Here is a 13314-nt window from a genome sequence, read left to right as displayed (position 1 = left end):
TCTTGCCCTGTCGCCCAGGCTGGAGTGCGGTGGTGTGATCTCAGCTCACTGCAAGCTCCGCCTCCCGGGTTCACACCATTCTCCTGCCTCAGTCTCCTGAGTAGCTAGGACTAGAGGTGCCCGCCACCACGCCCGGCTAATTTTTTGTGTTTTTAGTAGAGACGGGGTTTCACCATGTTAGCCAGGATGATCTCCATCTCCTGACCTTGTGATCGTCCCACCTCGGCCTCCCAAAGTGCTAGGATTACAGGCATGAGCCACTGCACTCGCCCGGTATAAAGCTTTTAAAAAAACAAACTCTAGAAATAAAGACTCTTTTTTTTTTTTTTTTTTTTTTTTTTTTTTGAGGCAGAGTCTCACTTTGTCACCCAGGCTGGAGAGTGCAGTGGCTTGATCTCGGCTCATTGCAACCTCTGCCTCCCAGGTTCAAGCAATACTCCTGCCTCAGCCTCCCGAGTAGCTGGGACTACAGGCACCTGACACCATGCCTGGCTAATTTTTATATTTTTATTGGAGGCGGGGTTTCACCATATTGACCAGGCTGATCTTGAACTCTTGACCTCCAATGATTCACCCGCCTCGGCCTCCCAAAGTGCTGGGATTACAGGCATGAGCCACCGCGCCCAGCCGAGACTCCTTTTATCCTATCTTCTTACTCATGCCCTTCTATTCAACCTATTTTTACCCATACATAGGTCCAGATAAAATCTTTTCTGAGGTGTTACCTAGTGTAAGATGTGTCTTTTATAATATGTCTTAGTTTCAAGATATGTTTATGTACTTGGATTTGTATTTCTATGAGAATATATCAACAGAATATTGAAATTCTACAGATGAATAAGAAACATTTTTAATTGAAGTTTTTAGAAAGAAGGATATCTCATAAGCCTCGTTGTGGTGTTAAATAAATAAATATAAAATGATATGTAAAATCCTTTTTTTGGAGGGTGCTGTGGTTTTTCTGAATGCTTATTTTTTGAAGGGCTTATTTTCCTGACATAGCATTCCCCCCAAATACTGACACCTAGAACACTTCCAAGGTGTCAGTGTTTGGGGGGAATGCTATGTCAGGAAAATAAGATTCTTGTGTATTCAAAGTTTAAGAGGAAAAAATCATACCAACTTGAATGAATCTTATCTTAAATATCATATCTTGTTAGGGGAGGGGGTGTTGTTGTTTTCCAGTTATAGAAATTACAGGAAACTTAGAAAATATTTAAAAACATTTCCTAGAACCCCAGCATTCAGAAAGAACTAGTGATTTGCTATATTATTAATATTTTGGCAGGTAGCCTTTCTGTTTTGTCTAGGTATGTGTTTTTATTTTCCTATAAAGCTTTGATCATAAATGTTCTGTGACCATTTTTTCTGAACACATTCTCTTCATGTATTTTTCTGAATGTGTGTTCTCTTAAAACATACTTTTCAGTTGTTGCATAATATTCTTTACAATGGTTGAAGCACATATTATTTAACCCCTTTATTGAACATTTAGGTAGTTTCAAAATTTTTTCCTATTATAAGCCATATGATGATGAATTTTTATACATTAATCTTGTGGGAATCCTACGGAAAAAAATACAGACATGGAATCGCTATATATTAAGGAATATGAACATTTTTAAAGGCTTTTAATACATGGTGCCAAACTATCCCCTGATAAAAATATACCAGCTCATAGCCTCCCAACTATTAATACTACTTTGTTTTATATTTGCTAATTATACCTTTTTAAAATTTTTGTTTTTCTGAACTAGGAATTTAAGTTGCTGTTTAAAACAAAAGAAATACCTATTTATATCTTAGGAATAACCCCTGTAAAAACTGAATTTTACCTATATCTTTTGTTAAATAGAATAGATTTTTGCCCCCTCTTTACTCATTGGATTTTGTTTTAGCCATAGGCAAACAGTTTTCTTTGTACAATCTGTGTGTACCTCATTACTTTGTTCTCCCCAATCACTGAGACATGTTACTATCTCAAGCTTATACCACTAAGAATTGAACAGGAGTTGATTAGACCTGTGTATCCTTTACCTAATATTGATCCCTGGTGTGTGTCCGCTGACCACTCTATGAGGTATTAAATCATCAATCTAATGCTTTATGGCCATTTAAACTTACAAACCTATATCATCTGGCTATGTTTAGTAAACCAAACTACTTCAAAAAGTGCCTGTAGTCCATTAATGTAATGGGATTGTTTGGAGTGTTAGGTGAAATTACTTCCAAAGACTTATTAAAGGTACGTGAAATGATCAGGAGCAATTTGATGGCACCCATTAAAAACACAGGGCAGCATTTTGGAAATTTCTGATGGTGTAGAAAGTTTTAATATAAATCATACCATTACTGTATTTTACATGAAAAACTAGTTATTATACCTTTAATTGGCTTTTGTTCATGTTCCTTTAATAAGAATTGGGTAATGCACGTCTCCATCTGCTTATGCTTAAATACGAACATGGCGATGCCAGCCGAACAAAATCCGTTTAATGCTTTCTTTTTCAAGTCTGCTGAAAAGTGTGACTGATATCCATACTATCTTTATATGATATGATTCAGGGGAAAGGCCCAAAATGAAATGCCATGTTCTCTTTCTTGTTAAGTTTGTGCCTACGGGAGTAAGAGTATGAAGGAATTCTTCTGAACTATTTAAGTCTATAGAAAACATCTGATATGTACTTTGTAAACAGAAATAACTTTGAATGTTTTTATCTCAATTGTGAATGTAGAACAGCAGGCAAAAGAAGTTTTTTTAGTGAGTTCATCCTATTTTATAGGATCTTTCTTCTGAGACCTCAATACAGATTTGGGTGTTGGAGAACTTTAATTGGGAAGCCCTTCTGGTTTATACGCCCCAGGATCTATTCTCCACTGTTTTTCTCTGCACCTCCTACAAAATATTCTCTGAAATGCTAACCAAGTTATCTTTTGGTCTGGAATTTTTTTCATTTTTGCCCAACTGTCATTTAGGTTTTTATAGCAGCAGCTACTCTCAAATATAGTTGTTGTTGTTGTTGTTTTTTATCTGAAATTAAACTCATTCTTGAACTTAAACATACATCTCTGTCTTTCTCTTGGGATATTTCCATGCCATTCTGTATTTCCTTCTCTCCTTTCTGCATGCCCAAAATTCTATAACCCAGCACATTCTGACTTAGTGCCTCTCCCCCAGTACATTTAAAGGATATTTCTTTAACCGAACAGCTTTGGAACTGCAGCAGTAATAGAAACAGAATGAGAAATGGACCTAATATAGAGATTTGGGGGGGTCTGAATCATAGAGTTTGAGATGCCATCCATAGAACATCCCCTAGTGCTGAAATCCATATAGATAGATGTGAATTGTTTTCTGGAATCCTTTTTATTTTTAATGTCTTGGGGGGGTTGCTGGTTGTTAACTTTAACTTCCTTATCTAAAGGAAGATGGAAAATACTGTTCATTTCTGTAACCTTATGGAAAAATTATTGACACTCATTTTACCCAAGCCTCTGTTTGAAAAAGAAACCGGACCACACTAGGGACAATGATGTGCCTTCATAGCAAAACAAATGCTGTTCTGTTTTAAAGGACCTTTTGTAAAAAATCATTCACCACCCTCTGTGTTCTTTTTCTTTGCCTCCTCACCCTACTGAAAGCTCGGGGTTTGGATCATATTGCTGAAAACATTCTGTCATACCTGGATGCCAAATCACTATGTGCTGCTGAACTTGTATGCAAGGAATGGTACCGAGTGACCTCTGATGGCATGCTATGGAAGAAGCTCATCGAGAGAATGGTCAGGACAGATTCTCTGTGGAGAGGCCTGGCAGAACGAAGAGGGTGGTGAGCCTTTAACTTTTCTTACTATTACACAGCTTTAGGACCTGGCCATTCACAGTCACTGAAAGATTTTTGGGGAGCTAGTGAGACCACTTCTCATTTAATATGGTGATTTTGTTGATTTGCAGCTTAAAATGTAACAGAGAACAAGTGTTCATGTACTCAGCAGTTTTTCTTCTTACCTGTCACTCACAGAATGACATGATATTGTATTAATACTGCTTTGCAAAAAATAATGGAAAGTTTACCAGCCCTCCTGTTTAAAGCATTCTGTTATCTGGGCAGAAGTTGGTATCCTGTGGCTGGGTACAGTGGTTCATGCCTGTAATCCCAGCACTTAGGGAGGCCAAGGTGGGCAGATCACTTGAGGCCAGGAGTTTGAGACCAGCCTGGCCAACATGGCGAAACCCCGTCTCTACTAAAGATTCAAAATGTAGCCGAGTGTGGTGGCATGCACCTGTAATCCCAGCTACTCTAGAGGCTGAAGCAGGAGAATTGCATGAACCCAGGCGGTGGACATTGCAGTGAGTGGAGATTGAGCCATTACACTCCAGCCTAGGTGACAGAGCGTGACTTTGTCTCAAAAAAAAAAAAAAAGTTGGTATCCTCCAAAAGGACTGATGGGCAATTTATGAGCCAAAATAAAGTAGATGACTTTGAATCACATAGAAACCATCCAGTATAGCTTTCCCCTAAAATAATCCAAGACAAATTATTTTCTTTTCTTTCAGAAAATTTCTTGCCTTTATCTTATGCGTCTAGTGTTTTGTCACCTTTGTAATCAAAAATTATTTTTTATGCCCAAGTGGAATAAGAACTCTAGCCATCAGAAAAAGTGAAAATGAAATTCAGTATAAATAATTGTTTCTTCTTAAGACTTCTGTTTTTCAAGATTTTCTGACTTAATTCCGAATTCCCCAAAGCATCATATAGTTAGCAGTCTAAGAGACCTCACTACTTTTTTTGTTGTTCTCTTAACAGTGCCATTTCATTAGAACTTCTGAAAGATATCTTTCCTTAAATAATTTTCTCTCAGAGTATGTCTCCAGAATGTCACTATAGGAAAGCTACGTAGTAATAAAGGTGACATTAAATATTCTCATTGACAGAAAACATTATAATAGGCATGTGTGTGCTTAGTGGTGTCCTTCCAAATTAATTTTATCAGTTGTTTATCTTGGATCATAAAGAGGAAAACAGGTAAAAATAGAGAACATTTGTAAAATATAAATATTCATGGTCCAGCTTTCCTTCGAATTTTCATTAAATATATTTGGCTCTCTTTCTTTTTTTCTGTCTTTGAAATGTATTAACACATAGTAAATACAGTGACCTATATTATACCAAATGCTTCAGAGGTTTTTATCATTCTGGCTGTTAGGAAGACTGTTTAATTTTTCTCTCAAATTGAATTAAAGGAACAACAACACTAGGCAATTTTTAGGCTATGTAGCAAAGAATATTGTTGGCCAGGCAGGGTGGATTACACGCCTGTAATCCCAACAGTTTTGGAGGCCAAGGCAAGAGGATTGTTTGAGCCCAGGAGTTTGAGACCAGGCTGGGCAACATAGTGAGACCTCATCTCTACAAAAAAATAAAAAAATTAGCTGGGCCTGGTGGCGCATGCCTGTAATCCCAGCTACTCAGGAGGCAGAGGCGGGAGGGTGGCATCAGCCTGGGAAGTTGAGGCTGCAGTGAGCTATGATCATGCCACTGTACTCCAGCCTGGGCAACAGAGCAAGACCCTGTCTCTTTCTCTGTCTCTCTCTCTCTCTCTCTCTCTCTCTCACACACACACACACACATTACTACTTCTCAAATATGTTTTTTAATTCTCACTTATTTCACTACATAGAAAAATAACAATCTTTCATAACCTACTTCATACTTTGGAAATAAACTCTTTAATAGTACAACAAAGCAAATAAAAATAGAGTTATATGGTATTCAGGGTTCATCATTTTGCTGAGTGCTGGGACCAGCCTTGGGGATACAGCAGGCAACTGTTTACATGGGTGAATTTTAGGGCAGCTGAGAAGATTTCTCTGTCCCTCAGGAAAAAAAAATGTCTTCTCCAAATAACTCCTGAAATTTCAATTAAGGGGATTCATTCCTTTAGCTATAAAGGTTCTGTTCCCTGTTAAAATACATTGTGTTCCCATTTGGACTGTAAATGACAGTAAACCTTCATCAGACATTGGGAGTTTGCTGAGTCCTTTTTTGAAGGCAGAAAAATCAAGAAGTAAGTAGGCAGTTCTTGGCAGATGGATATGAAAATGCCAAAGGTAGAAGGCTCCACAGGTTTGCTTGGGATTGGCACTAAATGGCAAGATCTGTTATGTTAGTTACAAAGAAAAAATGATCATTGAGAAGATGGCTTTTGAGCCTTTGTAAAGGGTAGGTGAAATAACCCAGGATCTAGCACAAATTACCACCTTTTCCCCCTATCTCTTTATCCACAGAAACCCATTCCCGCTCTTTTGAGTATCCTTCAGAGTTCTGACTATATCCCCTTGTCTTTGGGCACATTTATCCTCTTAATCCCATGATACACCCCATGAAATTCCAAGTATTTATATATCCCATGTCGACTTCCTCCAATATTCCCTTGACTTTCTTGTTGCTGCTTCTATTTTTACATGTTGCCTTTATTCCTGTGTCAGTTGTCCTCCCTTTTTTAAAAAAAATTTTACTCCATCAGTTTCTTATTTGCTTCTTTCAATTTGTCTTACCAAGCCTGATATGTCAATAAAGTCTTTCTGTGTTATACCTTTCCCCATATGCTAGCTTTGAAAGGTTCTTCCATTTCTACTAACCAAAAATAGTAAGTAAATACAGTTTTCTAATAAAGCTTTGTATCTCTTAAGTTTTAACTTGGTCTTTGATGTTGTATTTTATGTCTAGATGGATTTGACAGCCTTCCCCTGGGACATGAACTCTGTAGTTTTCTCTTTTGAATAATACTGAATATGCTCTCTGCTCAGTAATGGTAACTCTTAAAAGTATAATAAAAGACCACTTGGGAAAAGTCAATTTTCTTAATCAGCAGATCACATTTTATGATAACAGTCTGAATTTAATATTTAACATTTATCATGTACTCACATTCTCGTAGGTACTAGGCATTTCACGTAGAAGTAGTCCCTGTTGTCAGAGATCTTCCATCATAAAAGGTTTTGACTTAAAACATAAAGACAGAAGCCAGTTTTCAATACCTGGCCACCCCTTTCTGTAGCACTTTGATCTGAAGAAATTCAGGTACTTTACCAAGACATAGTAAATGCAGTGAGGTGGAAAACAAGATCAGAAGCTTGTATGGGTTCTCTTTCCTTAGAATGTAGAGATAGTATCATTGCATAGGAAGAAAGTCTTGGAGTGCTAGAGATTAAAAGAAGACAGTAATCTCAGGAATGGTGGGCATTGAGAAACAAGTAGTTAAGAATGTGGGTGGGCTGAGGAATCAGACTTAAAATCTTCACATTCAAAATCTGTTATTTGCCTGCAAAGTGGTTGTAGAATAATATTGTACAGAGAAATGTACCATTAATCCGGAATTCCTTCATAACACATCTTGTTTCCCCTTTTGTTTATGCTGGTGTATCATGTTTCATTAATCCCCATCTTTGTAAGTATTATTTTCACTTATCTTTTTCAGATTTTCTTTTCTGTATTAACACAGAAGTTAGAGGCAGCTACCTTCCTGATAGGAAATTTTGTCAACTAATTTTCAAGGTGTATAATAGGGAGAGGGCAGGGGAGAAGCACTCCTGGAGACACCAAACAATTAATTATATTGTAATGGAGCTATAGAGGGAGGAGTGGATGACTGGCCCAGAGAAAACATGATTTCTCTGGTGCCAGGATTACACTCAGAGGCATTTCTGTCTATCTCCACTTTGCAAGGCACAGTGCCAGTGAGAACAGCAGTTAGTACACCCATAGTGGGGTTTACTAGCTTCCACACCGTGTTTGGTGGGTTCTTAACTTCAGGATGAGGAATTAAATTTTTTACCCAGCAGGAAGTGATTGCCATTTACTGATTTTTTTTTTTTGTAGCAAAGATCTAGCTTGGGATACAAGTATTCCAGAGATGTGCTGTCATAAGGAAGGAGATACTAACAAATGTTGCTCACTGGAATCAGGGAAGGCGGTTAAGTACATGTATGTATATACACAGCCAGGAACATACCTGTGAAAGTCAGTTTCATGCCTTAGACTTGATAGCACAATGCTCTTAGGCATTTCTTTTTTTCTTCTTCCCTAGCTGCTGCTGGACACACCTGTGATCCTTTTGTTTTCTGTTGAAATGAACTGAATTGCTCCTTTCAAAGCATAGTTGCACTGATTAGCAGCAGCCTGGATGACTGAGCAACCACCTTACCCACACAAATAAAGACCTAGAAAAAGTGATCTCCATGCCAGAGGCATTGCTGCTGTTTACAATACTGGGGACCACTACACAGTAAAAGAAAAAAAAAAAAAAATTATAGGGTGTGTGCTAGTTCAAAGGTAATACTTACCATTACTAACAAAATTTCCAAAAGATGAGGCCAGTGAATCTAAGCAGTAGTCTTAATAGACCAATAGATGAATTCTGATTATACATATTGCATTTGTTTACTGATATTATAATATTCCCAAAGGCTTGGTACTCCGATGTTCTACACTGGAAATAATCATGTTTTACCCAAAAGCAAATCAGTGTTGGTCAGATTCCTTAGAGCCCAAAAGGTTGCTGTTTGACATGGGACTCCTGAAATCAGGCTTACCTTTGCTCCTCCCTAGGCAGCTATGGAGAGTATATGAAATGGTAACTGTGAAAACACTTTGAAAATATATGAAGCTCCTTATAAATATATAATGTCAGCCGGGTGTGATGTTTCACGCCTGTAATTCCAGCACTTTGGAAGGCTGAGCAGGCAGGTCATTTGAGGCCAGGAGTTTGAGACCAGCCTGACCAACATGGTGAAACCCCATCTCTACTAAAATACAAAAATTAGCCGGCGTGGTGGCAGATGCCTGTAATCGCAGCTGCTCAGGAGGCTGAGGCAGGAGAATCACTTGAACCCAGGAGGAGGAGGTTGCAGTGAGCCAGCTCACGGCGCTGCACTCCAGCCTGGGCAACAGAGCAAGACTGTCTCAAAATATATATGTATATAAATATATAATGTCATGATTTTCATTGGGAAATATTTGTTATTTTTTTAGGGGACAGTATTTATTCAAAAACAAACCTCCTGACGGGAATGCTCCTCCCAACTCTTTTTATAGAGCACTTTATCCTAAAATTATACAAGACATTGAGGTAAGAATCTATGTATTTTGGGGTATTTACCCAGTGGCACAGAATTATCAGCATTCTTCCGTCACAATATGGTTACAGCAAGCCCATTAAGGTTTATTGACTTGAGTTGCAAATCAATCTCTTAGCTGGCTGTGGTGGCTCACGCCTGTAATCCCAGCACTTTTGGAGGCTGAGGTCAGGAGTTTGAGACCAGCCTGGCTAACATGGTGAGACCCCTTTCTCTACTAAAAATATAAAAATTAGCCAGGCATGGTGGCACACGCCTGTAATTCCAGCTACTCAGGAGCCTAAGGTAGAAGAATTGCTTGAACCTGGGAGGCACGAGTTGCAGTGAGCCAAGATCGTGCCACTGCACTCCAGCCTGAATGACAGAGTGAGACTCCATCAAAAAAAAAAAGGAAAAGAAAATCAGTCTCTTTACAGGCAAGTAGGGTAGGTAAAATAAATTGCTAGGCAAAATTTTAAAGCTTTAAAAAATTGTTTACTAATAGATACGTAGATGAGAGAGATAAAGAGATTGATCCCTTCATACAATAGCAGTGTGACTGGTAAACTTGTCCTCAAATATCTTCTGAATTGAACCTCCATAGAAGTTCATCAGTAGCAATGGCCATCACATATGTAAGAGCACTGAGTGTATAACCTCACATAGTTCTTAGCTTTTCTCCTCTTGATGAGTAGTCTCTTCCCACCAGATTTATTATTTAATTGAACAAATTATAGGCAGGGGAGTTCTAGGAAACAAACTTTAATTACCTTGCAAAAGGGAAAATATTTTATAAATGTAGATAGTAGCCTTTTAAAGACATTTTTAAGTTTTCCCTAAGTTGTGTATATCCCATAGAGTAAAGCATTGAGCCTTTGATTGTCATTAAAGCCCAAAAAGAGTTTGATTCTAGGCGTTTCCTAACACTGCCACTTTCCCATTCCTTCTTCTCAGACAATAGAATCTAACTGGAGATGTGGAAGACATAGTTTACAGAGAATTCACTGCCGAAGTGAAACAAGCAAAGGAGTTTACTGTTTACAGTATGATGATCAGAAAATAGTAAGCGGCCTTCGAGACAACACAATCAAGGTGAGGTCTGTTCAGTTGTAGGAAGGTAGTGGAGGGAGCGAGGCTGACCACATTCATAGCACAGTCCAAAGCATAAACTCTAAGCATTATTTCTAGAAAGTAAGTGAAGATTTTAGATTGTTTCCAGTTCCAAAGCCAAAATCATTTCCTTCAAGGACAGACATCTGCTTCCCCCCAGAATACTATACAAATGGGTGGTCCTAGGGTTAAATTCTCTTCTTGAAATGCACTGAATGGGTTATTACTCTTTTGGCCTTCACATAATTATAGACTACCCTGTTCCTTAATGAAAAGGATAAAAGTTTGCGTAGTACTGAAGCTATATATATGTATATGTGGGTGTATGTGTGTGCGTTTAGCTATACCTATAGGGAAGAATGCTTTCCACACTACTCTGGGCTTTGATTATTTTGGGGGATCAAACACATAATAGGACCAACAAGTCTCCACAGCATCCTATCATCACATTGATCAAAAGGATCTTATTTGCCATCCTAGATCTGGGATAAAAACACATTGGAATGCAAGCGAATTCTCACAGGCCATACGGGTTCTGTCCTCTGTCTCCAGTATGATGAGAGAGTGATCATAACTGGATCATCGGATTCCACGGTCAGGTAGAAAATTTCAAATGCTCTTTTGAACTCTGAAACATCAGCTCTACTCTGTTCTTTGTCATAGATAGTAATTTTGTATATATCGGCACAGTTCTGAAACTAAAGAAGAATAAACCACCAGGTCCCCATCATTTCTGTCAGTCTAGAACTAGAAAACTTGATTTAGGAATGCTTGAGGTAAGTTTACATTTTCGCACATTTAAGAAACTACACATTCTGTATTAATTTGGAGGATCATCTATTACAGAAACTTTTCTTACCCTTATGGTAAACTTTGCATTCCTTACAAAAGCCATCTCACGAGGGAATGACATGAATGCAATGAAGCCTTCCTTTCAGGTAGTTGTAACTGTAGTGCAGGTCTGTATTATCTCCTTTGAAACATGTACAGGTGAGCTGTGCTCTCTTTGCCAGCCCCTCCCCTGCCATCCCTGCAGTTTTTAATTGCGAGCTTCACTCAGGGAGGGGCCCTCAATTTCCAGAGGCATTAGTGATTTCATGACATAGCCATTATACTGCTGGAGTCTGGGATAGCTTGAGTTCTGGGTACCAGCAGCACTGCTGGGAACCTCTGTTAGGAATTTTGCCTTAAGCTAAAGGATTTAGCAAACATAATGCATCAAAAGTAACTTAAAAAAAATAGACCTAGGAAAAAAGCAGTTAACTGCATTGTTAGATACTCTGAAGTTAAATGTTTACCTTTCCAAGTTATCCTGTGTGAATAGAAAAGACTGTTCCTGTTTTTTGTCTTTTGACTTAAAGGCATAGCAAACTCGTCCTTGTAGTTACTGACATTTAACATTTATTGGTGCTTGTGGAGCGAGTGCCCCGCAGAATCTGAAACACTGTAGATGCTAACATCATTTATAAAGAAAAAATGATATTCTATAAAAGGGGGCTAAACTGGAAAAAGGAAATAACATGTTATAAAACCCAAAGTAAATAAACAAAAATAGAATAATCAAAATATATCATCACACAAAATTCTCAAGCTATCCCAGGACCCCACACTCTGCTGTGAAGCCCATATTTACAATGCAGGGGCTGTTTTAAACCTCTGCCTACTTCAAAACACAGAAATGGGGGCTTAGAATTAGAGTCGTGGTTATCTTGGCCTTTGACCTTTATGATAAAACCTGAGATCCAGGGTAATCAAACTCAAATTCACATTACTAAGTATGTGACAGAAGCATCTTAGCCTGTGTCATTTCTGGCTCCTGAGGGCTATCATTGGGATGGGCACTAATGCTACTGTTATTAATCAGATTCCCCATTTAAAATGTATCTTACTAATGGTATCCAATTGAATGTCAGAAGTTTTACAGTCTGGGCCAAATTATTAGGTAACAGTGGCTGCCACCTCATCCTTGCCCTCCACAACTTGCCCATATTTCAAGCAGTATGTCTTAAGGACACACTGGCAGCATCCCATTCCCTTCCTTCCCCCACTCTCCCGGTCTGGCACTCTCTCTAAATATAAGGGGTGGAAAGGCGCATGATGGTCAAATATAGGTTAACAGATTGTAGCTTGAGTACCATCTAAATCTCATCTGTCGCTTCCAGAGTGTGGGATGTAAATACAGGTGAAATGCTAAACACGTTGATTCACCATTGTGAAGCAGTTCTGCACTTGCGTTTCAATAATGGCATGATGGTGACCTGCTCCAAAGATCGTTCCATTGCTGTATGGGATATGGCCTCCCCAACTGACATTACCCTCCGGAGGGTGCTGGTCGGACACCGAGCTGCTGTCAATGTTGTAGACTTTGATGACAAGTACATCGTTTCTGCATCTGGGGATAGAACTATAAAGGTAATAAGGCATTTTTCAGTAAGTTTCCAACTTAGAATGGGGGAATTCATATGAAAATTTGATCAAGGGCAATTTCATATTTAAACATTGGTGCAGAAAAATGTAATATTTAATTCAGAGACTATTCTACAAGTGAAAAGGTAATAAGTAAGACGTTGTGTGACAATTTGGCCGAGGTATTTTATTCCTATAAATAATCGTGAGTGTGAGAAGAGACTAACCCTAGAAGAGTAAATCAATTTGAAGAATTCTTATGTGACAACAGCCAACTGCAAATTAGCCTCTGTTACCATGAATTTAAATTGTCCTTTGTTTTATTTGTTTGAGAAGTTGACTTCCCTCTAATGGTTCAGTCCTGTTTTCTGCTTCCCTAAGACTCCAGTTGCCATAGATTTTACCAGTAAAAGCACCAAATCAACTGCTCAATGCCATTTTCTTTTTCAGGTATGGAACACAAGTACTTGTGAATTTGTAAGGACCTTAAATGGACACAAACGAGGCATTGCCTGTTTGCAGTACAGGGACAGGCTGGTAGTAAGTGGCTCATCTGACAACACTATCAGGTGAGCACCTAGTACCTTGTATCATAAGGGATCGATATTATGCTCCCATTCATTACTAATGCACAGATCATACAAGTCTGTAATTTTGTTATGTTTATAATCAACTGTGTTT

At 38.4% G+C, this 13314-nt stretch overlaps 1 protein-coding gene across 4 annotated transcripts in view; it reads left to right on the top strand.

The window, feature by feature from the left end:
- The window catches only part of BTRC (beta-transducin repeat containing E3 ubiquitin protein ligase), a 210133-nt gene that overhangs the window by 172944 nt on the left and 23875 nt on the right, over positions 1-13314 (top strand). For all 4 annotated transcript variants that reach the window (XM_026446547.1, XM_026446544.2, XM_026446545.2 and 1 more), the window contains 6 exons: positions 3643-3829; positions 9035-9131; positions 10072-10209; positions 10708-10826; positions 12390-12639; positions 13084-13202. In XM_026446547.1, coding sequence (XP_026302332.1) covers positions 3643-3829; positions 9035-9131; positions 10072-10209; positions 10708-10826; positions 12390-12639; positions 13084-13202 — 910 coding nt within the window. The remainder of the gene's footprint in view (positions 1-3642; positions 3830-9034; positions 9132-10071; positions 10210-10707; positions 10827-12389; positions 12640-13083; positions 13203-13314) is intronic.

This window comes from Piliocolobus tephrosceles, chromosome 9 (assembly GCF_002776525.5).
Source record: "Piliocolobus tephrosceles isolate RC106 chromosome 9, ASM277652v3, whole genome shotgun sequence".
Classification (NCBI taxonomy): Eukaryota; Metazoa; Chordata; class Mammalia; order Primates; family Cercopithecidae; genus Piliocolobus; species Piliocolobus tephrosceles.
This window is presented reverse-complemented; position numbering and strand designations above follow the sequence as displayed.